This window comes from Ammospiza caudacuta, chromosome 1 (assembly GCF_027887145.1).
Source record: "Ammospiza caudacuta isolate bAmmCau1 chromosome 1, bAmmCau1.pri, whole genome shotgun sequence".
Classification (NCBI taxonomy): Eukaryota; Metazoa; Chordata; class Aves; order Passeriformes; family Passerellidae; genus Ammospiza; species Ammospiza caudacuta.
Window position 1 is genome coordinate 42829647 of NC_080593.1, and position 26608 is coordinate 42856254.

A 26608-nucleotide genomic window follows, 5' to 3' on the forward strand; every position below is an offset into this window, starting at 1 on the left:
CCCCCTCTACTTTGTAACCTCTGTTGCTGGCCATATTCAGCCTTATGAGTTAAAAAAAAAAAAAAGGGAATGCTGTGCCAGTTATTTCTATGGTGCACTGTTTTAATTTACAAAAAAAAAAATGTTCAGAAAGTCCTATTTCCTTAGAAAGAAAGAGAATCAAAGTACACAGTGCCTAAGATCTGCTTACAGTTTGTTCTTTCAGCTTTCTCTTGGAGGCATAACTGCTGCTTCTCTTGCTCTCCATGGCTTTTTTTTGTTTTGTTTGTTTTGTTTTGTTGGTGTACTGAGTGCTGATGACATACAGATAGGCACTGTCCTTCCTAAATATACTCAACCTTTGCATTCACATTCAAACCACAGGGCTACCCTTTATACCACATATCTTAGTTCCAACCCCACACTTGCCATGTTTGGGTTTCAGCCAGTATTTTTTGCTATGTCAGTTACTGATAAATAAAGGCAAATTTAGCATCATTAGATAATCCTGTTCTGCCCACTACTCTCAGCAGTGCCCTCAGAGCAAAGTCAATGGCTACTCCCAGAGACAGTAAATTGACAGGATGAATTTATATTAAACATGAAATATGTATTTCTATAATCATAATGTTCAAATTGCTGCAGTATATAGCAGCATATATGCTGCATTTTTTTGTTGGTTTTTTACCCTTCTGAATGAAAATATGCTGTCATTTCTGAGAGAAGTGTACTCTTTCTGCCACTGATATTTCCCACAGGACCTCAGGAGAGGGCTGGCTTTGAAACTGCTGCTTCCCACAGCAGCAGAATGGTGCTGAACTATTGCTGTGGGAAGCAATCACCCCCAGAGCACAGCTTCTGCTGAGTCTTGAGCTAAGTAGGAGGAAAGGACAAGTGGCTCTGCTGCTCATGAGTCAGCCCTTTACTTTCCTGGCTGCTGAGAGTTCTGTGTTCCTCCTGAGGTCCTAATTTAGCTGTCCTGCAGCTGCATGATCTGCCTTTGTGTTTGCAGGGAGTTCCCATGGAGTTCAGACCTTATCCAAAGGTGAGAAAACCTGCAATTTAAGAGTGGAGGTGAGCTGGTGCATCTGAAGTGGCAGAAACTCCCCTGTTACAAAAAATGCCATCCATGAGTGTTCAAGGATTTAACAAGACAGTCTCTGAAATGGAGTAGAAATCCTTCAGGGAGGAAAAGGGTACTATTTCAGATTTTTTTGCAAAAAATTGTGGAACAGAGTGATTCTTCCAGTGTTACCACATCTGTGGCTCCAGACAGGTAGCTGTCACACCTCAAGGTAAGCTGCTTGGTGAGCAAGTTCTTCAGCTGAACTGACTGGGCTCAGATGGGATGCCAACAGCAGCTGTGGTCACACCTTTTCATTAAGTCATGTGTGTGATTCTGTGTAATGGAGCAGAGCTCTGTCACCAACCCAATTACAATGAAAAGCAAACAGTAGTGGCTGCCTGCAAGACCCTGTGATATCGGTAAAAGTTTTAGCATTGTACTTTTGTACCAGCTTAACATATCATGACTTCAGTCTGCTTGCGCAGAGACCGAATGAACTAGAGCTCTTATCAAGCTTCTGACCAAAAATACAATACTGTACCAAAATCTGCTCTGAGTTATTTCATGTTTCATACAAATTTAACTCAGCTAACTATCATGAAATTTCTTTTCAGTAGTACAGTTGCAACCAAGTGCACATCTTTTGTCTTCATGTGTCTCCCAGCTTTAGAAATCTCTTAATTTCTTTTGTTTTTCTTTAGGTTATTTCACTAAAGCTTCTTTATCTTTTCTGCTGAATATACATTTAATTACTAAATTTAGTGCTTCTCTTCACATGACCTATTTCTTTTGAGTCTTAGTGTTGTTGCTTGGATACGCTTTTCTCTTCTACATGAGATACTTGGTTTAATCTTGCTTTTTTTCCTGTGCTTTGGGCAACACAAATGGATTGTTATTGAATATTTTTCAGGGTATTAAATGTAGTTGTTGGTTTGCCTGGCACCTTGGTTTCAGCAGAACTTGTGTATTTGATTGCAGATCTGTGGGTTTAGGTATAATATACCCTCTGTAACATCAAACAGCTTACTATTGCATTTCTTTACAGTCAGTTCCACAATTATGCCAAGTAAAGGCCAATCACTGTGTAACTTATAAGAATATTAATATTTAGAAATAAACACAGAGAGAGAGATTAAATTTAATTTTTGCAGTGCTCTGGCTGCAAGTTATTTCCTGCAATGCCTTACATGAATTCTTCTGTTTTAGTCACAGGATAGGGAAAGTAAGTATACAGAAGGACTAAATCAAGCATTTTAATTGGGACTGAAGTATTCTTACTCCTGTATGGAGTTTTGCTTATGCCACTCTGAAAAAGGTATAGTAGCCTAGGACAAGAGGAAGTTGATGGAAGTGTGGCAGAGACTTTCAGAGTTAAAGAGTAACTACCATGTTATTCTCTCATGTGTGGAGAAGCTAAATAGTTTAGAATTCCTGGCCTGGAAGAGTGATGATGGAAAGCAGTACAAGAAAAAGCTTTAAAGCAATGGATGGTGTGGAAAGGAAAACAAGGAGCAAGCATTCACAAAACTCACAATACAATAATTAGGAGGATCCTGAGAATCATGGTATAGATAAAAAAAAAAATCAGGAAGTACTTTTTCATGTGACAGAAATAATGGAATGTGGTGCTGCTGAAGACTGAGGTGACAGAACTGTAGATAAGGGAGTAGGCAATGGGAGGTGTGTCTTGATTGGCATTGAAGTTAGTGGCCAGAGACAAATCACATCTCAATCCTTTGGTCACTGATTCCTGGAAGCCTAAGAAAACAACAAGAAGGTTCAGAGCATGTTGCTAGATTTTTGTATGGCTTGTATTCTGATTTATATAATGTATAAATGTATATAATATCTGGCCTATGCTGCTGCATCTACGCTGCTTCTTGTAACTATGCTGACTGGATTAAACATAGCACACATTTACCTCCCTGTCCTACAGGCATATCTTGGTTTTGTTGTGTAGAGTGTTTGGTCATGTAAAGCAATTCTGAGAAGAAAGGGGAAACTTTTAAAGTTTACTCTTGTCAAAACATTCCGTGTGCTTACTGGTGTGTGGTTAAGTAATCATACTGAATTGAATGTTTATTTAATACTGTGTATTTTCTTTGTGGGCACACCCAAAGTTTCATTATGGTTTGTAGTGATGGAGAAATAATAGAAAGATGTATGTTTGAAGGTGTTACTGTAGGCCGTGCAAAAGAAAAAATAATACTTATGCTTACTAATCAAAATGAGAAAAATGTATGCAGTCATGCCCTTGTTGGGTAATTTCTTGTGTGGAGAACTGTTGGCTTTTGAGGCTGATGCAGAAATCTCTTGAGAAGACAGATAAAATGCCCACCTAGCTAGAGAAGCAACAACCTAAATAAGCTGCTTAAGCATATCTGTCTAGCACCATTTTCACTGCTGTGTGGTGTATCTCCTGTACTTCCACTGCTGCTTCAGGACGGTGCAGGTCTGTCTTCAGTCCTGTGGTGTCTCTGCCAGCCCTCTGCAGATCAATTTGATACCCAAGGGTGTGTCAAGTGGCTCTAGATCATGCAGATAATCTCTGTGAGTGGCAGCTGAAAGGTCACCCGGGGAGCCTCGGCTGACACTCCTTCAGGTACCAGCAGTGTGGAGGAACCTATCTGGGGAACCAATTCCTCACCTAGATGTGTCAGAGCACTGATCTGCAGCCCTGGAAATATAAACATTCATTCTTCAGTTACATGGGCTGAACTTAGTGGAGTCAAGACAAATAAATCACATTAAAAAATCATGCATGTGTGAGTTATGTAAGAACAGACTCCACACTGTACAGAGTACAGTACTGGCTATATTACCTGGATTCCATTTTTATTTGATTTTGTTATCTAGTATGGAAGAAGCTTTAGTAAATGTCAGTTAAAGGCTAAGGTATTGTTTCTTCTGGTCTTTCAATGAACTATAATTTTTTTACAATTTTCCTCCTTGTTCAAATAGGTTCAAATGATGTTGAATTTGTCCTATACCAAACATGGACATTAAAAATAATAAATAAATGTTTATGGCTTTTGAAATTAAAAACCCCCAAATTTGTGAAGTACCTTTATTACCCACTATATCCCTCAGAAAATGAATGATGTCACAGTGAATAAAACAATAATTAAATGTAATCATTCCATGACAAACAAATTAAAAAAAAAAATTGCAGATCCATGTAACATAATAAAAAAAGATAGCAATGTATAAAGTAAGCTGCAAAATGTCCATAAAAATAACTTAAATTATATTGTGCAAATAATATTACATCTTACTGTAAGAGTTCTGTATTTTTTAAATCAGTGTTAACATTTAAGCATATTGGGAAACTTAAGCATATTGTTTTTCATCGTATTTATCATAAAACATTACTTTGGTCATAGAATCAAGTCCCATGAGCATATTGAGGTCTCTTAAAAGATCATTTAACTAAGTGGGACACAAATACTGTCCACTGAAGGCAAAACACATTTCACCTTTGAATTTAAGGTCCTCCTTTAAAAAGTCAGAGGGGAATGTATATTTGAGTACTTTGCTAATGATCAAGGAAAAAAATCCAATGTATCTGGTAACTCAGTATTGCTTATTAACAGGTGCCTAATCAAAGGATATGCAAAATCCAAGTATATTCACAAAATGTCTTTCTTCTGGATAGATGATGCTGATATCGCTAGTATTCCAGCATGCTGTGTCAGTGCTGCTAAGTAGACCATGACCTTCAGTGTGGGATACTGTTACTGACACCATCTAATATCGCCAGTACCCATCCTAATTCTGCTACCACCTAATGCTGCCAATTCTACCAATCACCCTGCTTCTAAGAACATTAAATGCCCAGAATGTTTTAGATGCTTCAAACCTAGGTTAGTGTGAGTTTCCAACTTCCCTGAATTGGTAAAGCTCTGCAGCTGCACAAATTCTCATCCATTTCCAAGTACGCAACCATATTAAGCTGGAACTGGCCCAGAACAGCCTGTCCTACCAGTTGTTGCACAGATCCATATTTCTAGACATACAGAGATCCTCAATTCTGCAGGACCTGCCTATCTGACATGTGGAAAACCACCTCTCTGAACATATTGTTAAATACCACTAAGGGCAGCTTTTCAACCCTTGCCACCAGTCCTAAAGTGCCTGGGGGATTGCACGTTATTTGTGCACTCACACTGCCACGATGACTGCTTGTGGACACCTGAAACCACTTCACTTAGTCTGGAGGTGGAATTTCAGTTCAGACAAGCTGGTTCAGCTGGGGGACAGAACCAGCCCTGCTTCTTACTCTTACTTCTGTTAGCAAGATGTCAGCTTCAGAGTGACAACATAAATGGGTGCTGACAGTCAGTCAGGATTTCCCCACATTTCCAGAGTGTCTGGAAGAGCAGTCAGGTTCTCTCAGAGTTAAGTGAGAAAGAATCATGCTGCTGCAGGTGTGGATTTCATGAAGCAATGGATGAATCCTCCCACACCTCCACACTGGCCTTCACCAGGTTGTTCCCTGTGGCAGTGCAGGGAACTGGTGCTGTGAGTGTAGCACTGCAGCTTCTCTCAGAGCCACCAGTGCCAGGCACCTGGGGAGAAGCTGTGGCTGTCTCCAAGAAAGGTCCGTCTCTGCCTGCACTGCTGCTCCACGCACTGTGTGTTTCTGCCTTATGAGGCTCCAGGACAGTGGGTTCTTGCCACACAGCTCAGGTTGGCCAGGGTGTGCACCTGCAATGCCTGGCCGGCACAGAAGACAGAAGCCTTCATCTGCTGACTTTGTGTAGAGCCCCCCTGCACCCCCCCAGTAATGCAGTAACATATAAAGCTTTATATGAGTTCCCATGAGTTCCAGGGCCTTACATGCAATACTAGTGAGACTTGCTGTGACTCACATACAGCTTTAAATACACCCACTCACACCTAGGCTGGAGTGGCTGAGATTGTCTGTACCCAGACACCTGACACCCTCATAAAATCTGAAGTGAACACAGACTCCTGGTTATATAATGTCATGCCAAAGTAAAACATTATTTTTCCTGAAAAAGGAAGAAATCCCAAATGGAATTTGCATTCCATTCTTTGTTTTTAGTACATGACTTCAGATACCCCAGGCAAAAGATTTTTAAGGGCAACATTAATTGGTAATCTTTTTTTGACTTGTACTTGACATTTGACATTATGAATGGAGAATTCTTTAATTTAATGTTTTGCTTAGATTATTTCACTGTAGTACCCTGCACAAGGGAGCACTCCCTTCTGCAACTTAAAACAGGGCAAATACTACACTCCTCTGCCATTCCCTCTTGGCAAACACTTAACATCTGCTTCAGAAGGAACTGAGAACAGAAATAGAATTTCTGTTTTCTACTACATTGCATTTATAATTGCTGATTGGAGATGATTTTTACTAAAATAAATTCTTCCTAAAATTAGGTTTGCTATATCTGAGTGTGCTTCAAATCAGATTATAGAATTATAGACTACAGAAATAAAAGAGAAATTCAAAGACCTTGATAAAATCAAGGTTTTACTGTACAGACTCACAGTACTAGATTTTAAGTTAAAGACTTGATACTAAGAAAGATAACATACTAGTCTCTATTAAGTTGGAATCTTTATAAAATATATTTTACATTAGAAATATTTTGTGTATGGTGTTTTTGAATGTATGACTGTAGCAGACAAGTCAGGTTAAATATTTTTTCAGATTCACTTTGAGTGCCTTGTGTTCCCTCGAAGTGCCAGAAGAGATCATAAATCTTTATTACCCTGTGCTCTGAACATTTGATGACAGCACTGGGACCCACGTGAACGCAGATGTTGAAAAACTGTACCTGACTTTGCATTCAAGGAACTAGCTGGATACCAAAAGTACATGCTGAACTAGATCAGCACATGCAGTCAGTTAACAATAGCATATGCTCACCTCCTAGTTCTGTCAGTACTTTTCTTGTCAGTATGCTGTAGATGAGCTCACGGCAAAAGGCTTTCTCTTTTGACTCATCCCATTTTTCTTTAATAGCTAGTCTTACTTCAGTGATTGCTAAAATGTTTCACTGAACATTTCAAATGGTGCTATATTCATTAGTTCAATATTCTTCTCTTGGTGTTGTTGGTTTCTAAGGGGGCAAGGGCCATAATTTTGTGAAGTCCAGTGATCACATTTATATCACATTTATTTTTTATTTTGACCAAAAAATTAAGATTGATTTATTCAAGGCCTGCAATTTTAATTTCTGTTTTAAAGTCTTTGATGACTAAAAACCTGTATTCATGTAATTGGGTCACCTGAAAATGAAGGTGAAGATATGAATCTGAGTATGTAGATGTAGTACATAAAACTAGACTGACATCAGTAATAATGACAAGTTTGGGCCATTAGAAATAGCAATTAATAGCAGTAGGATATCTGTAGTTTTGTAGTTTTACAGTTTAATTATTTTCCAAGCAATAGTGAGAATAAACAGGTGTACAATTCATACTAGGGGATATCAGTTAAACAAAGAGATTATATCCAGGCTGGGAAATGTATCTTACAGTGGAACATGTACATTGCAAGAAAGGAAAACAGATCTCAGTGTCTTTAGATTCAAAACTGTTGGACAGCTGTCAAATCTACAAATGCTTTGCCAGCAGTCTGTCAGTGCTACAGCCCTTGCCTAACTATATAAGTGAATGTATTTCCCTAGAGAAATCAGTTTATGACACTGTGAAGAACCAGCTAGAAAACCTACAAAACTCATCTCTTCATAATCAAGAGCTCCATAAAAGACCAGTTCCCAAGTTATGCTTCAAGTTACTTAAAAATTAGAGTAAAATGGATTATACAGAGGTGTGGCATTTACAAACAATACAGATAACCTCATGAAGTTGTCTGTAAGAACACATCAAATAGTTCACAAAGCATGATAAAAACCACCATGTACATATCTGATGTCATTTGGAATGGCTGATGGTGTTCCTTCTCTCTGATTTTGGTTTGCCTTAAAGCCTCATGCTGTGGTTGTCCAACAGCTGAATTCAGGCACAGGAGGTGAAAGACAACTGGAATCATTAACTTCTTCAGCCCTCCTACAGCAATTCCCATTCATAATCCAGAGCCCTCAGCATAGGACTGGAAGGGGATTTATCATGTTGTTATCTTCAGTGAGTGTTACTTTGAAGGTAGTGGCTGGAAGGACTTTTGCTGAATAACAAATCCCTGAACTTGACATGCCCAAACCTTGTTCAAGCTCTTTCAGCTTTTTAGAATAATCTTCATTCAGTTCCTAAATCCAGGCAGAAATATTATTAAAACAGGTATTTGAAAAACACAAAAGGCTGCAAGGCTGCATCACACAGTATAGTCAGGGACTGCCTCTTTGAGGCACAGCCCCAGGCATGGCATCATGGCTGCCAAGGAATCCAGACTGCACATTTTGTTAGAATGTGTTAAACTATGCTAGCCAGTAAATCATAGTAATTAACCAATTTACTGTTTCTAGCCATGCACTAACAGATAACCCAAGTATGTCCTGCCCAGGTAGAATGATAGACACCATTGTCTACAATACAAAATATGCGAAGAAAGAAAATTATCTTCAAATTGAAACATACAAAATGCACAGCTTTTTCTTTTTTCCTGTTTTTGCAGGACATGCTAAATGCAGCCTTTACAATTGATGAAGTCTCCAGGTAAGAGAAAAAAAAAAAGGTGTTGTATGCCAATCAGGTGTTGTATCTCTATTCAGTAATGGAGGCAGTCCAACTGAATGTATTGAAAATTCCAGTGATGACTTACTTCTGAGTAGGCCAGTGATCACAGGATATAGGATGCTATTCCACAGCAGGTGAATGGTGAAGTCTAGTAAACTACATTGTTTTAGGAATTAAGGGATAGCTAGTAGAAACAGAAGGCCATAGAGATTAATCAGAAGCACTGCAACCTTATTTACCTCATGGCTCCATTTGTCTAAATGCAGCAAAATTCAGCCTTTTTGCTCCTAACACTATCACAATTATGTTAACTGGACCCCAGTGGTTAATTGTGAAGTTTTTACATGAATTCATATATTATTTTCACAAATTCAGGGAGGCTCTGTAACCCAATTTTCTAGTTATTTGGGGCATCCTAAACACTGACACATGCATCTCAAAAGAAAATCAGAAAACATGCATTGTTTTCAAAGTTCTGTGATGACACTTTGAAACACTTCTCCATGTACAGTAAAATTACTGACTTTATTCACTTTCCTAAAACATAAAGATCACTTGACTGCTGGATCTCCCTCATATTGCCCAGCTGTGCAGGCTACTCTAATAGTGAGACAATAAAGATAGAATCATTTAGGTTGGAAGGGCCTCTAAGATCATTGAGTCCAACTGTTAACCCAGCAATGCAAAGTCCATCACTAATCCATGTCCCTAAGTGCCACATTTACACGGCTTTTAAATACCTCCAGGGATGGTGACTCAACCACTTCCTTAGGCAGCCTATTCCAAGCCTTGACAGTGAATAAATTTTTCCTCATACCCAATCTAAACCTTCCCTGGTGCAACTTGAGGCCATTTCCTCTTGTCCTACTGGTTGCCTGGGAGAAAAGGCCAACATCCACCTTGCTGCACGCTCCTTTCAGGTGGTTGCAGAGAATGATAAGGTCTCCTCTGAGTCTTCTTTTCTCCAGGCTAAACAATCCCTGATCCCTCGGCTGTTCCTCATAGCACTTGTGATCTCTTCCTTGCACCAGCTTCCTTGCCATTCTCTGGACTTGCTCCAGCATCTCAGTGTCTTCCTTGGAGTGAGGGGCTTAGAACTGGACACAGGACTTGAGGTGCAGCCTGACCAGTGCAAAGTCCAGGGAGAGACCACTGTCCTATTCCTGCTAGTCACAGTATTTCTGGCACAGGCTAGGATGCTGTTTGCCTAAATTTAAATTTATTTTTCTTCACATATAAATGATGAATAACATCTTACGCATGTTTTATCCTTTACTTGGTCCTCCTTGGTAATAATTTGAGAATGATTTCTCTCACTTCTTCCTGGCTTAGGCAGGCTGATCCTTCTCTTTTTATGTTGTTTCCATTTTGTCGGACAGGGCTTTTTGTTCTGTGATAATCTTATTTGGAAATAGATACCTAAGTAAAAACTAAATGTTTCTAATCAGATGGACACACTGTGAAATGGAAGAGATGTGTCTTCCTTGTACCTTACAGATTACAATCAGCTTTGTTGCTCAGTGTTTATGAATCAAAGCTTTCATAGTTTGACACAAACAGTGCTTGTACTGCCTGAACACACTTATATTAAAATTTCTATCAGAATGTAAAAATTGTGCCAAGTGTGACTCAAAAAATAACTTACCCTCCATTTGCAGGAATGCAATTTAATAATGTTTATAATACTTTTGGAAAGATCCCTTATAATCTGACAAAAAATGTCATTGAAAATTGGTAAAATGTCACTGTATCTTACTCTGACAAACACATTAATTGAAATTTAATTACTAAAATTTTAACGCAATTGTTATTAATAACATAATAAGGTAATTCAATGTTAGCCTTAAACTGTAGGAACCTCATCACCCATTTTGCACTCAAACTAATATGTCATTAGCCTGTGAATTGAAAGGATATTCTGCTGTTAGTTGCTCCTTAATTTTATGATAATACAGTGTTCCAGTATGGCTCAAAACCATAAAGGTAAATATTATGAGAATGATTGCTATTATATATGACTTCAGTTAAGAGTCAATATTAATCTCATTATGTGACTATGGTTGTCATGCTGTACATATATCTACATGCATTTGAATTAATGAGGATTGCTATATGGAAAGGTGTTTTCTTTGTACCAGCTCTTTAACCTTTATCTGAGTTTATTTAAATCACAGAAAGAGAACAAAGCAAAACAAACCAAAAGTGGGTGGTTTTTTTTGGAGCTGGTAAATTGAATGGGCTCAGATGGATCTGGTGAATGCCAGAGTTGGCTTAAGTGTGGGGCAGAGTCTTAGGTCTGACAATGTGGGTACAGGGAGAAGGAGATGATAATGGTGGAGTGGGAGTGAGATTTCATCACCCTTTTAGTGGCAGTGAGATGCTGGATGGGCTCAGCTAGCCATTAAACTATACCCGAAATATGACTCAAAGTTTCAACCAGGTGTAAAAGCCAGTTTCACTTCACAGTAAATTAATGTGTTCTTTATTTAGTAAAGTACTGTGGTAGTCATTAGTCCAGGGAGAAGAGAGTTAACCACAGAATAAAAATAAATCCTCTGCTCTTGAAATTTTCATGGAGTCTTTTTTTGTCTCTCTTTTTTTCCCCTTTTTCTCCCTGCCTTACCACAGCTCATCCATTCTACAATGTCTGCAGTCTGCATGGTGCCTGACAGAGACAGACCATGAAAATGCTATAATCAGCTAGCAGAATCACAAGGCTGGACTACAGGTCCAGCCACCAACAGAAACAGTCACTAACAGATACAGTCACTAAGAGACAGAGTCACTAACAGATACAAGCTTGGGATTTATATTTAGCTATAGTGCTAGTGCAGTTTGCAATTTAGGATGGGCACAACCGATTCATCTTGAAATTAGCTAATGCTCTTAAGAGCAAATTCCTAGCCTCTACAACACTGATTGGCACAATGTAATTTACTTTTTGCCAGCATGGTGAGACTGTTTCCACTTATGAATCCTATTTTTCTTCTGTGAATACAGCATTATGTGATAACTGTTATGCATGGCTAGCGAAATGTTAACTTTGTAGAGAGAAACTGAGAATGTGACTGTAAAGAATTCATTGCATAGCAAGAATGTGACACCTAGTGGATACATGACATTGAAGAAATGTGACAGTCTCATCAAGCAATATTGCCATAAGATGACCTTGTCCAAGAGAAAAATTAATTTGATAGCAGGAAAGAGATTGATTTTGAATGACTATTTGCATGGGCCAAAATAACTGGATAATGTCAAGTCCCCACTGAAAACTCATAAATGTAGGAGGTGTCAGAGACAGTTTAAAAATAATTGTTTGTAAACTACTAGAAGACTGAAGATGACAGGCCAAGGAGGCCACAGGCCCAAGGCCCATGAAGACATTGTGGATCTTCGTGAGATGCATCGTAGCTGGAGACATCCAACATGCAAAACACAATTATAAGGTCTAAAGCCCCCTTTTTGTTAAACTCACCTTTCTGTTACTGCCATGCTACTTCTTCAGGAAGTGAGAGTTTTCACAGTAGTTGATGCTCAGAGATGACTAAATCAGAGATTAACAACTATATGGTGAGGCCACTGGAAGCTGGAGAAGACTGAAACACAGTTTAAGAGGTCTGACATTCTGCCCAAACTATCTGATACAGATGGTGTCTGTCTTCTACTCTCCACTGCAGTCTCTGGTTCCTAAATTTCAATTATTCGCATTTCCCCATTTTCCATGGTGCCCTAGACCCTCACTGCTTCATTGGCTATGAATACTAGAAAAATTCTTCACCAAAAGCTAGTATTTTATACTTGCTACCAAACACAAATCAAAATTTCATCACAAAATTTACATACAAATATCTCTATTTATATCAAAATATGCTGAAAAGTTTTCTCCAAGCCCTGCAGGGGAGAATGCTTTGCTGGCCACATCCTTTGCTTGCCACTACTGCTTTACAGTCACACTTCTCCCTTCCTAGCTACAAATAGATGCTTGGAACTATATTCTCTGCATAAGTCTTGGTATCAAAATGCAAAAATTATCTCTTTTCCTGTACAAAACAATGTTTGGAAAATATCCTGCTGAAGTGCAGGATGTTTATAACTCAAGCTCCAGGAGCAGGTTTGGGCCACGTCCAGAGAAGGGCATGAGCCAGCAGTGTGCCCAGGTAGCGAGGAAGGCCGATGGCATCCTGACATCTGTCAGGAATAGTGTGGCCAGCAGGAGTGGGGAACTGATTGTCCCCCTGTACTTAACACAGGTGAAGCCACACCTTCAGTGCTGTGTTCAGTTCTGGACCCCCTCAATTCAGGAAGGACATTGAGGTGCTGGAGTGAGTCCAGAGAAGGGCAATGGAGTTGGTGAAGGGTCTTGAATACAAGTCCTGTGAGGAGTGGCTGAGGGAGCTGGGGTTGTTGAGCCTGGACAAGAAGAGGCTCAAGGGATGACCTTATCGCTCTCCACAACCACTTGAAAGGAGTTGTAGCCAGTTGAGGGTTGGTTTTTTTTTCCCAGGAAACCAGCGCAGGACAAGAGGAGCAGAGTCTCAAGCTGCGTCAGGGAAAGTTTATGTTGGACAGAAAGGATGAATAAATATTGGAATGGACTGTCCAAGGGGGTGGTGGGGTCACCATCCCTGGAGGTGTTTAAGGCAAGACTGGACGTGGCATGCAGTGCCAGGGTCTGGTTGACACAGTGCTGTTCAGTCATAGGTTGGACTCGATGATCTTAGAAGCCTTTTCCAACCTAATTGATCCTGTGATTCTGGCACAGGAGGCAGCACAGGCAGCAAAAGGTGGAAATAAACAACAGGATAAAGTGAGAGCGGGCGGGTGCATACGAGCGTTACTGAAACACTGAAACTGGAGCATTTTTAAAACGCTGACATTGGAGCATTTTGAAAGGCCGCAGAAGGGGCGGCGGTGCCGGGCTGGGCCGGCCCGGGAAGGGCCACGGCGCGGGGCGTGGCCGGCGGCAGCGGCGGGCGGTGTCACGCTGGGCCGGCCCGGAGCCCGTGCTGGCAGCGCCCGGTGCCTGCGGCCGCCGCCCGCCTCAGCCCCGCCCTGCCCAGCGGATGTGGAGCCGGCACCGGCGGTGAGTGGGGAGTGGGCGGTCGGCGCTCCGCGGCAAGGGGCTCTCGATGCCTGCGCCGCCGCCAGGGGAGGAGCCTCCGCCCTTCCCGCCCACCCCACCGCGGCGCGGAGCCAGTGCCGAGCCTGGGCGGCCGTGACACTCCCGGCGCTTCCTCCGCCGCCCCGGCAGCGCTCGGGTGGTGCTAGCGGCCACGGTGGGCTGCGGGCGGCGGCAGGGGAGCGGCGCGGGGCGGCGAGCGCGGCCGGGCCGGGGGCAGGCAGTGAGTCACCGGCCGTGCTGGCGGCGGGGCCGGCCGGGCTGCTCTCCTCCCCGGTATTTGCGTTCCTAAAAAAGGAGAGCGAGGCGCAGCCTGGCAGTGGGAAGGAGCCGTGTTCCGCCGCCTTAGAGCGGCCACGGCCCGGACGCGGCGGCTCTGGGGCCGCCGAGCGGGTGGAGGCCTGGCGGTGAGCCTGGCTCTGACCCGCTGTGCACCCACACCCCATGGAAGAGGGCTGCAGCTCCCTCTGCCCTGAATGACAGAGTGGTCCTCGGTCGTGGGTTGGAGTCGATGGTCCCAGAGGTCTTTTCCAACCTAACTAATTGTGACCGCCACCAAGCCACTCCGTGAGAGCGGGACCTCGGGGCTTCGAGGGCCCTCTTGGGTTGTTCTCTGTGCTTTTGGGTCTGTCACTGGTTGCACAGTGTGTAGGATGAAAGAACAGGCCAAATCACATCCTAAATTACCTCCCATAGAGTCTGTGCTGGGCGTTGGACAACCTGTTAGGAAAATAAATGTAGAAATCATGCAGACAGGATTTGGAAGAGTATGTCTACTCTGTTGTAGTTTTCAGTAATAATAAGCCTGGAAGTAACAAACTGAAAGAGAGTAGTTTTGGGTTCGATATTAGGAAGAAGTCCTCTACTGTGAGGGTGGTGAGGCACTGCCGCAGATTGCCCAGAGAAGCTGTGGATGCCCCATCCCTGGCATTGCTCAAGGCCAGGCTCTGAGCAACCTGGTCTAGTGGAAGGTGTTCCTTCCCATGGCAGGGGAATTGGAATTAAGTGATCCTTAAAGTACCTCCGAACCAAACCATTCTTTGATTCTGTGATTCTTTCACAGTCACCATGCCAAGGACGATGATTCTGAATAAATGATCGGAGCCAAGTTCACTGAGTAGCACAGTGTTTATTAAAAAGGCTGTTTTCAAGAGATAACTGTTCTGCAAAACAAATAATTAGTAGGTAATATTTAATAATTATTTAGTGTTTTTCATTCTTTGCATTCTTTAGAAATGGCAATATACACAATGTGTCAGACATCATTTTAGCAAACCCTTGCAAACCCTTGATTATGGATAGTGATGCATTAAGGTGCAGTGACTTGTCAAGACAGTCACTGACAAGCTCAGTTACAGTGCCTCACCCCTGATTATGTTTTCCTCTGTCTGGTTCATTCTGTTTATACAGACACACATCTGAATTTTTAAAAAATACTTTATTAATCCAGTGCATTTTTTAAAGAAATATGAATACTTGGGTTCAGAGCTGTAAATCTGTATGCTGCAGAATTGTGTGCCTGTGAAAAGGCAAGTGAAACTAACCAAAAGCCCCATTGAAATTTGCCTTGAAAGCTTTTTTCTCTAAGTTGAAATTGACAAGCTGAATATGCTTGTTTATTATGATATGCATATGTTTACAGTATCACTGTATTTTGTAGGATAATTTATAATAAATACTGGAGACTGATTTGTCCTTGAATTACAGAAGTATAATGGTCATAGAAGCTGAACTGCATCCTTAAAGCAACTTCCTTAGAAATTAAGTATTTTAACAGGAGTGGGGAAACTGCTTAAAGGCCGTGGGCAAATTCCCTTCTTCAGTCAAGTTAATATAAAAAAAAATACCCCAAACCCCCAAACCAAAATCACCAAACCTTCCCCTCACTTTTAAATTTAGTAAATTAAATCTGTCATAGATTATTTGTTTGGGTTTTTAAACATTTTTTTCAATGGAGTAGGTTAGGTCACAGATTTGTTTTATATCAACATCTCTAAGTTGTTTTATGAAGCATGATACAATGATCTCTGTAGAATAATTCATACAAAATTTGTTAACAAGACTAAAGAGAAGTGCTGGGGTTGTTCAGCCTGAAGAAAAGAAGGCTCAGAGGATGCCTCATCACTCTCTATATAGCTACTTGAAAATAGATTGTTGCAAGGTGGGGGTCTGCCAAGTGATAAAACAAGACAAAATGGCTTCAAGCTGGGCCATTAAAATTCTGTGAAAAATTTCATCATGGAAAGGGTTGCCAGGCACTGAAACAGGCTGTCCAGGGAAATGGTTGAGTCACCATCTCTGAAGGTATTTAAAAGCTCTGTAGGTGTGGCTCTTAGGGACATTGTTTAGTGGTCTTGGAACTTCTGCATTAATGGTTGGACTCAGTCTTGAAGGCCTTTTCCAGCCTCAGTGGGTCCGTGAGTCTATAAAGGCCTGCTTAGATCATTTGGGATATTTACACATAAAGTTGTCCTGTCAGTGCTTTACAGATGGACTTTGTCACAGAACACTTGGTATGTAGGTTCCAAAAAGTCATTTAAGTGCTTTGAGTGTAATTTGCCTGTCAGTATGATAGGTGTCTTACTCACCTACCCAGATGGTAATAAATTTCCTTGGTATGATTGAAGCTTCACAAGATTAACTGAGAAGGTTCTTCCTTATAATGTGTTTGCATACTCTTACCACAAGAAGCTTATTGATTTTTAAATATCTGTTTGACTAAGTTAATGTTTTCATTTGCTGACAAATATACTATCAGAAGTAGCAGACTGTTGTTTTTGAGGATAGTTTCACCTTATTGATTTGTTTTAATTTGTTTATTTGCTTTCCTCTCAGTACTGCTTTGCTATACATAGCAACAGCAGTTTTCCTACATAGAGAGTAGGACTTAAATGCCATGGGAGATCAGTAACATCTTGACAACTGCGGAGGTTACTCAACCTGGTGCACACCTATGCCTTTGATAAGCACAGACTTGTGTGTAACTCACTTCAGTAAAGTTTTGCTGGTTTTAGATTTGTACCAGCTATTTTTTAGCACTTGCATTTTATTTTGGTTTTGTACTTAGGAAGCTCTCAGGAGATGGCGGGAAAAACGAAAGAGATGGTGGAAAGCTGGTCTTTCTTGGATACTGCTGAGTCTAACTTCAGGCCCCTGGTAGTAATTGAACTTGCAAAAGGCACCAAAGAAGAAACCATAGAATGGTTCACTAAACGAATTGTGGACAAAAAGGCAAATGGAGGTGAGCACAGTGTGATCTTCTGTAGCACTTTGAAATCAAATTGGCTGTCACCATAATATGAAGGCTTACAGAAAATTAGTTTTCAGGGAATTTGTGGTATAATGATTGCTTGCCAATGTTGTTTTGCGTTTTTTTAACCCACTTAACCCTGTTATTAATGAAGACATTAGCTTAAGGTCAAATGCCAGTTGAGCTCAAGAATTCTTCAGTTTTTTGCACTGAAGCCCTGATTACCTGTGTTTCAATGTAGTTTTGATTTCAGTTTTTAAAGCAGTTGTCTAGACATGTTTCTCCTGTTGCTTGCAGAAATGTAGTAGCAATTTAATCTTGATAACTTCATGTTGGGTTTTATTTATATTTTTGTTAGCATGAAGGGTCCTAAAAAGGCAATATTTCATTACTCATTTTGGTATGCTTCTGGTAATTGAAGTTAGTCTAATTTATTTGTAATTCCTTGGACTTTTTTAAAACTTGTTTTAAAAACGTCATTATTTGTGGCTGTTGTAGCTTATAGCTTATGGTCAGTAATATTTCTGTGACTGATGGATTTGTGACTTTGGCTGTGGATTTGCTTTCAGGCCTCTTTAGGCAAGTTAGGGATGTTTCTGCTTCAAAAATCTAGTCTCCTTAAAACCAATTGAAGTGTTTGCAGAAGCACTTCTTGCTTTTATGGTGTGAACCTTAGGGGAATGGATCCAAACAGTCCTCATTCTTCCAGTTCATTGTTGAGAGTGCTTCAACAGAAACAGGCTAAATCAGGGGGTGACCCTGCAAGATTCTGAAGAACCTATGTCAAGTACTGTTGAAACCTTAACTCTTTGTGCCCTTAAAAACAGACATTTTCAGCACTCCTGTTAGCTAGAGCCAATACATTGGATGCTAAAATGCTAGGGCTTTTATACATAATTGTAATGTATTTTCTTTCTTATTTTACCCCTGTTTACTTTAAAGGTGCACAGCTACTGATAAAACCACTGGTTACAGAAAATGGAGTTGAAAATATTTATCTAGTTGGAGCTTCCCACTTAAGGCTGTTGCTGGGAGCTGAAGCTGTAGGTTTGGTGAAGGAATGCAGTGATAACTCAATGAGAACTTTTACCTACAGCAGTAGAAAAACTTTCAAACATTATGCAGGTAAGCAATGGTAGGAATCTTTGTCATTGCAAAGTGGTGACTAAAGATTATAAGCAATTATGCTGCTAAATCTTTTACAGTCTTTCTATTCCTTGGAATGGTAACTGTGAACAGTAAGTGGAAGACCAAGCCATAAAAAAATACTTGTTTTTAACTATGGAAGTTTAATTAATTTTGGTTTCTTTCGCATGGCTTTAATTTTTTGCTTGTTTTTTCCTTCATGCTTTTCTATGCTCCAAATAGTCTCTTACTTGTATGAAAGATTTCCTTGGAAAATAAGACAAGAAAAGGAGTTGATAAACATGATTTTATGATTATCAATCCATGTTATGAATTAATGGAGCAATTTAATTTCTGTGAGCCAATTTTGAGGCTTATGATCTTAAAATAAGTTGGAAAAAATAGAAGCATTTTTCTCTGTTACATGTACACATCAAACAAACAATAATTAAGACTATAGATGCATTCAGTGGGATTTGGGCATGATTAGTGGATTCGTTCCTTTTTACTCTTTTATTTGGTGGGAATGCCAATGCAGGAACATTTCCTTTTAAATGTGCTGCTTGTAAGGTATTTAATGCCCTTACAGTGGCAGAACTCATTTTTTACTCTGCAGGTAAATATTGGAGTTCCAGCTTAGTATTGCTAATACTGTTACTATGCCTGTTTGAAGGATGCCTTTCACCACATTTTTCAATACAAAGGTTCTTGGGTCTGTCTCAGACAATTTTTAAGTTTTGTTGTTCAGTGGCAGTTTTGCTCAACACCACTGCTGTGCAATAACTGTTGCAGTGCCTTCAGTTTTGTGACCTTGCTTTCCTGAAATTAAGAAGCCTTCAAAAGAATTGTCAGTTGCAAAAGTGCCACTTCCATTTCTTTCATGCCATTACATTATTAATGCAAATCTGTCACAAATTTCACTGCTAACAGAATCTCTAGGATTAGCTGGATTTCCAACTGCTGTAAACATATTTTTGGCTGTATCTCCTGGTATTTTTTCTTTTTAAAAGCACAAGTGTAATTTTAGTTTTGTCCATGTGCAATCAGAGAAGTTGTCACCTATGAAAGAAACCCTGCAGTCTGTGTTGTCTTGGTAGCATTTCTGGTGGTAGCTAAACTATAAATACTGTTATTCTTTGTATTAGAGTTTTGTTGATATATTAGCTTTTTACTTAGCGTATTTAGGGCAATCCCTATAGTTTCTTAATTCTTAATGGGGAAAAAATTGTTTTTATGTCAAGAAAATCTTAACCTTTTTCCATGATGATAATAAATGGATGGGGCTGACATGGGTTTATTGCTGTAATTTTTTTTTTTCCTGATTCTGGTAATTTTTTGTAGTTGTTTGCTGCCAGGGTTGTATCCATGTGCTGCACCATTTCATACAACCTTCCTTTTTATTTAGATGACAATCACGATTTCCTTACAATGGCAGAATGTCAGTACATCATCAAACATGAACTTGAAAATTTGAGAGCCAGAGATGAAAAAATGATCCCTGGATATCCTCAGGCAAAACTGTACCCAGGAAAATCAATTGGTAAGTAATGTAGTTTGTTGCCTCTAACTCACTGAGTTGATGTAGGATAGTGTTCATGGTGAAAAAAAAAATTCCTTTAAGAAAGAGAAGTCCTTCAGATGTTCAAGTCCCACTGTTTTTAACCAAATTTGTTTTTTCACTGCTTCAGAATAGGGCAACAGTCAATAGATGCACAATACATCAAGATAAATTCTGCATGGGTATCAAGAAAGTATTTTTTTCAACAGGGTAAGCAAACATTTGATCGGATATTTAAAGAGATTGTTGGTAACTGTCCTGGGAGGCTTCTGAATCCTCGCTGGACAAGCCCTGAGCAGCCTGATTTAAGCCACACCTATCTTGAGCAGGAAGGTGGACTGGATTACTTCCAGAGGGCTGTCCACCCTGAGTTGTTCTGTGAGGCTGGGGCTCTGGCCTTATGTTCTCTTCAGCTGAGTAGCTTTTGCACATGTTGGTGTTATCAGTTATTTTTAATTAGTACCAAAAGTATTTATTATTTAAGTTACATGATTGTATATTTCGATTCTTTCTGTATAAAAATACTGGAATGAGTACCAGTGCTCCAGAGTTACAAATTTCAAAATAGGAAGGTTTATTTATTTGGTTTCACTGGTATTCCTCTTTGCTTTAAGAGCTTTTTCTTTTCATGGGAGAAAGAAGCAATGAGAGCTGGTGCTATTTTTATGGTAGCTCAAAGTAGTTTGTTGGCAGAGATGCTACAGATTCTTAGGAGAATGTATTTTAATAATTTTGTTCAAAAAAACTGTGTTCAAAAAACGTAAATAAATGTAGATGACAGATGAGTTTACATTGGTGATTTTTGTATATAGCTAAAGTATTTTTCTAGTTGTGTGAAGCAGATGATGATGGGAAATAATGAAATAGTGTCACACTTCAGTGCCTCCCTGTTTTTTAATATATTTTATTTTTTCTATGGTTGTAACTTCAGAGCAGTTTGTTGTTTATCCACACATGTAGTATTGCTTTCCATAACAAAGCTAAATACAAATTGAGGAATGTGTAGTTTGCTTGCAATGAAGATGTGATGAAATTTATGAATTAGTGTAAACTGGTAATTCAAAGGGGTTTTTTTGTATCTTTCCTATAATTAGTACCATGATGGCTTTGTGGCTATCTCTGCATAGCTGCATGTGGCATTTAAGTCCTGACCTGTAGCACTTTTTGCTATTGAAGCTGCATCTGGCTATATTCCAAAGCTGTTGAGTTGTTACTGTATGTAAAAAGGTTGCTCTTTGTCTTCCAGTGGGCAGCACAGTATTTGCAGGAATAGGTATAACTGCTCTCAATGTTTTAATTAACATGAGACAATTTTTTTTGGATTTGAGTGCTAGATCTATTTTGAACAGACTTTAGGCTTGGTAAATACACAACATAACTTGTTTACTTATGTCACCTTCACTATCCTGTGAAGGAGTGCCAGGTATCTATTTTTTCTTTTCTCTTCTAGTGAGAAGATTATTGACCAGTGGTATTCTTGTTCAAATTTTCCCTCTGCATGATAGAGAAGAGTTGAAGAAGCTTTCTCACAGCTGGTATGGCCAAGTGAAAATTGGTTATCAACCATTAGGTATGTGAACAGCCTTTGCATTGTGGTCATGCAGTGGAGTTGTGAAATCAGACCACTGTTTTTTTACCATTTGGACAAGTTTTTCCTCTTTCAGTGTTTCCTGTGTGACATGCTGAAATGATTGTAGACTTGCAGAATTGGTGGTTTCAGAGTCTGTAGTCTGTGAGTTTCCATGTAACAGCATTCTGCACATCACAAATTCTCCCCACCCATCAGTAAAACAGGAATGGTCCAAGTCAAGACTGTTTTTTCAAACTGACTCTTGCCAAGCTCCCACGTGTCTGGAATTCCCAAAGCTTTTTTGTGTTGTAGGTGTGTCAAAATTGTGTTTACAACTGTTTGTTTTAAATTCAGTGTCTAAATGAAGACTGTATGTTGTTGCATGCCAGCATCACTGGAGTATACTTTAGACACTGAATAATCTTAAAATGAATATAATTTTTAGTCAGGCAATGTGGAAAGTTAAGTTCTAAACTCTAAACCTGTAAACTTTATTTAAAAATAAGAAAATAAGCATTTGGGAGCTGGCCTAATTATAAATCTCTGGGTCTTGTAGTTGTTTGAGGTTCTTTCCTGAGCTACAGGAAGTTAAAGATCTGGTTTGATAATTCCTGCCTCTAGAGTATTGTGTTAGGAGCCTTATTGTGTGCTGTTCTTTTGTTTATGTCAGAAAGGGGATTTTTTTTGGACCGGCATTGAATCCATACAAAATTTTGAAGTAAATCCCAGGAGCCTGTTAAGTGTGTACTAATTTAGGGATGTCTTTCATGTTGGAGTGTGAATTGATGCTAATGACCTACACTTGAATGTATTTGTCAATGAATTTTTGATTGACTGGGATGTTGGAGTGCTGATCCTTCTGTCTGTTTACCTTTCCTTCTTGCTTTCAGAGACTTTATCTGGTTGACAATTGTAAACTTCTTTTGTAGTGTTTTGTAAGCCATAAGAATATTCTGGTATTGCATGTGAGGTTTTTTTTGGTGGTAGTTTATTACTGAGGTAATGCACTGTGGTAGTGTATTTACAGTGTCACTTCAGAGGTCATGCTTCTATGGCTCTTTCTTTAAGCTAGTAAATACAAAACAGTGGCATACAAGCAATCTGGTTGTCCAAGCAGGCAAAGACAAGAGATTTCAGCGTTCTAAACTGTTTGGTAGGCATTTCTGTATCTAATAATTTCTAGATGATATGAATAATAATCCTATATTTTTTTATTAGTAAGATAAGTGATATGTCTTCTTGGAGGTAATATATCTGTAATGAAATATACCCATTGTTAGTGCACTTTTTAAGTCTCTGTAGCACCTGAGCAGACAAACTTAGTGAGTACAGCAAGTATGTATTTCATGTATCAGTTGTCTGCTGAAGAGATTATCTCAGCCTGCATACTCTATCTGATGTGTTTAAGATTTAAGATTTTGATACACCTGTCCATCTATTCCTTTAGCTCCTTGAGGGTTGTCAAAGAGCAGCTAGCCCTTTTTGTCTCTGAGCAACCTGAAACAAATTTATTTCCCAGGAGTACATATTCCAGTGGGAATTTTCAGAAGCTGTGTGTCATTTGCTGTTAAAGTGGCTTTTATTACATCAGATATCCTCCATGGCATTCAGTGATCAATTCTGTCTGCAAGAATGATAGTGTTTTCTCTTTGGTTGGGTTTTTTCTTTTTTTTTTTTTTTCCTTTCTCTGGATATCTGTTTGACTTCCTTGCATCTGAATGGTCTGTTTATGTGAGTATATATGTAACATTAAAAAAATAACTCAGATAGCCATCTGACTTTTTGTAATAAGGGTGAAGGAAGAAAGAAAAAGCAATGATATTTATCGTGTTATTTAGAAAAAGCATTCTGGCCAATGAAAAATTGTAAGTTCATGTAAGGTCAAGTTTGATATTGCACTGACATTTCTGTTAAGTGGAGTCTTAGCTGATTTACTTCTTTCTGCAGATGACATACGCTGCTACTTTGGCGAAACCATTGCTCTCTACTTTGGCTTTTTGGAATACTTCACATTTGCTTTGATTCCAATGGCTGTCATTGGTATTCCCTATTACGTGTTTGCGTGGGAAGACTACGACAAATACGTGATGTTTGCCACATTCAATCTGCTGTGGTCCACTGTGATTCTGGAGGTGTGGAAGCGCATGTGCGCCATCCTGACCTACCGCTGGGGCACGCTGCTCATGAAACGACAGTTTGAGGAGCCAAGACCAGGCTTCCACGGCGTGCTGGGGATCAATCCTGTCACTGGCAGGGAGGAGCCAATGTACTCAAGCATTAAGAGACAATTACGGATTTACCTGGTGTCCTTACCATTTGTGTGCCTTTGCCTCTACTTCTCACTGTACGTGATGATGATTTACTTTGACTTGGAGCAGTGGGCTCTGGATTATCACAAAGAGAATGAGTCTAACTTCAGCAGCTTGATGCTCTACGTGCCCAGTATCATCTATGCTGTTGTCATTGAAATTATGAACCTAATCTATCGGTATGCCGCTGAATTCTTAACATCCTGGGGTAAGAAAGTTGTTCATTCTTCTTCTTTCAAATTAGAAAATCTGTCTTTCTTTGTAGAATCCATTACTGTGAGCTCTTGTTCAACAGAATGCTAAAGAGCTTTCCCAAAGTCGGTTCTTGCTGTAGGGTAAAAGAGATGGCCTTTTTAACTTCTTATATTTTGAGTGTTGTGAGATTGCAGTTTCATATTTGGTTTAATTTGGTCTGAGTCTGACATTCCATCAGAAGGGGGGATCCTGCCTTGCTCCTCAGCCTCTCTCTGCCTTTGGTGCAGAAGTTTCCCCTCCCTGATTTAGCTCTTTGTCTGGCTGTCTCAGCGATGGTGACGGCAGAAGGGGTGGGGGTAGAGCATAAGAGCTCAGAGGTGCATGGATGGCAGGAGGGATTGTCCTGGCAAGTTACACCCACAACCTGGCTTTGCTTACTGTGCTTTAGTCTAGCGTGCATCAGTGCAGAGGGCAGAGGACTGAGATAATGGAACCTAATCTAAGCCCACTCTGAATGTCACATGAGAGTGTTTATGTATGCTATATACAAAATAAAGACTGGGATTCCACATCCCAATCAAAATGTCTTTCTCTGGACACTCTCAGAACAGGAGGAATGTTATAAGAGATTACCTTTTTTTCCCTCCTCTGTGTGTGATCTATTTAACAGATTGGGCCTTGTGTTTGGCAACCTAACATAAGGACAGTGAAATGCTGGTGTTTATTTTGAATTTTAGCACTTCTACAGACATATGAAGTCACTTTCAGACAAAGTTAATAAGTTAAGCTAATGGAGAATTAACTGCTTCATGTAGCTCCATATAGCATTGATTTGCAGGACAGAATCCAGATTACTAAAGATGGAAACCCAGAAAATTGACAGAAGAAAGATAAAGCAAAAGGGAGGTTGTTGCAGAAGACAGAATAAAAACAGGTGCTGACGTGGGGGTTGGTTATGCTTGCCAAAATGATTTGCTCAGCAAATTCAAGCTGACATCCGTGATAGTAAAAGCAAGCAATTTCTTTGTTTGTGACTGTTCAAGGTTTTTACTTAAAATAGTGATTTAAAAATTCATATCTAGGGCTCAGTTGGCTGTTTTGTTTCATTGTTTTTACTGTACTGTAGAAAAAGGCATTTCTGTGAAATACCCAGTTATGTTGATCTGATAGACTAAAATGTCTTTAACAGGCGACTCAAGGGATTTTTTAATCCAGACTTTTTTGGGTTTAAGCTGATGTTTCATATTCAGCAGAGGCAGTATTTATGTAACCTGCTACACTGACAACTTGTGCCTTTTCTGTGCTGTCCAGTATGTTTCTGCTGCCATGCTCTCAATAGGCTAAAAAGCTCATCTGGCTCTCCTATCTTCTCCCACACCTGGCATATTTTCAGATAGTATCTGACTTTAACAGCTAAAGTGACAAAGCATGGGAAACAATCTGGGGTGTTTTAAGCACCCCTCTTGCACCTGTTTATCATGAAAGCTGATTGTGTAGTGAAAGCTGAAAGCAAAAATTGCAGTCACTTGAGTGCATTTTCACGTGTCAGGCCTAACTTGATGCTCCTGCAGAGCAGAGCTCTGCTGGTTTGTCCTGAGCAAGGTCCCTAGGTGATGGTGTCTCCTTTCAGCCTTGTTGACACAACATCTGCTGGTGTGCTGCCTTCCCAGTTACTGCTTACCCAGGGCTTTAAAGGTACAATCTAGCAAAATAGCAGAAAGAAATTGAAAATCTCCCATCCACTTCCCTTTTCTCACCTCTAGTAAATCAGCCTTCCTGAACCATCAGGTTCTGACAGTTTATCTTCAATGAACTGAAAATCTCAATTTAGAATGAGTAATGCATCTGTTGAACTTCACATACTCTAGTCTTGCTTTAGAGTGTAGGATCTTATCTAAATTCCTTGGAGAAAGATGGGAATATTTCTGGGAGCATTTACTGGTTTTGAATCAAATTTGTTATTTTTACTTTTCATTATATATATTCCCATTAGTTTTCAGTTAAAAGAGCAATCAATAACTAGACACATTTTGTTAAGCCTTAAGAGTGATGGATGTTTTATAAAATAGCTCTTCAGGGTAAGAAATAGATAAAAGAAGGAACTTTTGTGGCTGAAAACATACTGGAGTTGTAGTCAAAAATATGGATGGATAATACTGTGGCTCAATTTAGCTTTATAGATTAGGTGAGGTATTGGTACAGTATAAATTCTTTCTACCATGAAGTGTTGGACAACTATTAGATAAGTAATTTTCATGTGAACTAACAGTGTCTGTTCACTGTTTGGATAGCAATGTTTAAATGGTAGGAGCTTCTGCTGTTTACTAATTAATAATTTTGTTGTTATTTTAGAAAATCACAGGCTGGAATCTTCATATCAGAATCACTTAATTCTGAAGGTTTTAGTGGTAAGTATGTCATATAAGCAGCTTTTAAAAAGACAGCTTGTGCTGTATTTTATTAGTGCTTTCCTAGCATTACCACAGTGACCTGCAGTTTTGCTCAAGGCCAAATAGTAGCACAAATATCAGAGTAAACAAGATTTCTGTTATGGTTGCAGTAACTGGTAACTATTTTAGATGCCTCTCTTATAGGGGAGAGTTGGCTTTTTATTTGTATTGAATTGTTCATTCATTGGATGCTGTATATATAAGTTTCCCTTAATTGGTGTGGTCCTGTCTTCAACTGAGAGCTATTTTTTGCTCAATTTTATGGTAAACCATATTTTGAAAAGTTCATGTATTAACTTCCTCCTATATTAAC

At 39.6% G+C, this 26608-nt stretch overlaps 1 protein-coding gene across 4 annotated transcripts in view; it reads left to right on the forward strand.

Moving 5' to 3' along the window:
* The first annotated feature begins 867 nt into the window (after positions 1-867).
* The window catches only part of ANO10 (anoctamin 10), a 143605-nt gene continuing 117864 nt past the window's right edge, over positions 868-26608 (forward strand). Inside the window, exons 1-8 of one of the 4 annotated variants that reach the window (XM_058806385.1) lie at positions 868-1024; positions 8658-8698; positions 16906-17079; positions 18031-18213; positions 19619-19753; positions 21222-21341; positions 23289-23858; positions 26198-26253. In XM_058806385.1, coding sequence (XP_058662368.1) covers positions 8668-8698; positions 16906-17079; positions 18031-18213; positions 19619-19753; positions 21222-21341; positions 23289-23858; positions 26198-26253 — 1269 coding nt within the window. In that variant the 5' untranslated portion in view covers positions 868-1024; positions 8658-8667. Of the gene's footprint in view, positions 1025-8657; positions 8699-13675; positions 13803-14971; positions 15020-16905; positions 17080-18030; positions 18214-19618; positions 19754-21221; positions 21342-23288; positions 23859-26197; positions 26254-26608 lie in introns of those variants that run through there. The other 3 variants (XM_058806403.1, XM_058806393.1, XM_058806411.1) reach the window with 3 other exon arrangements.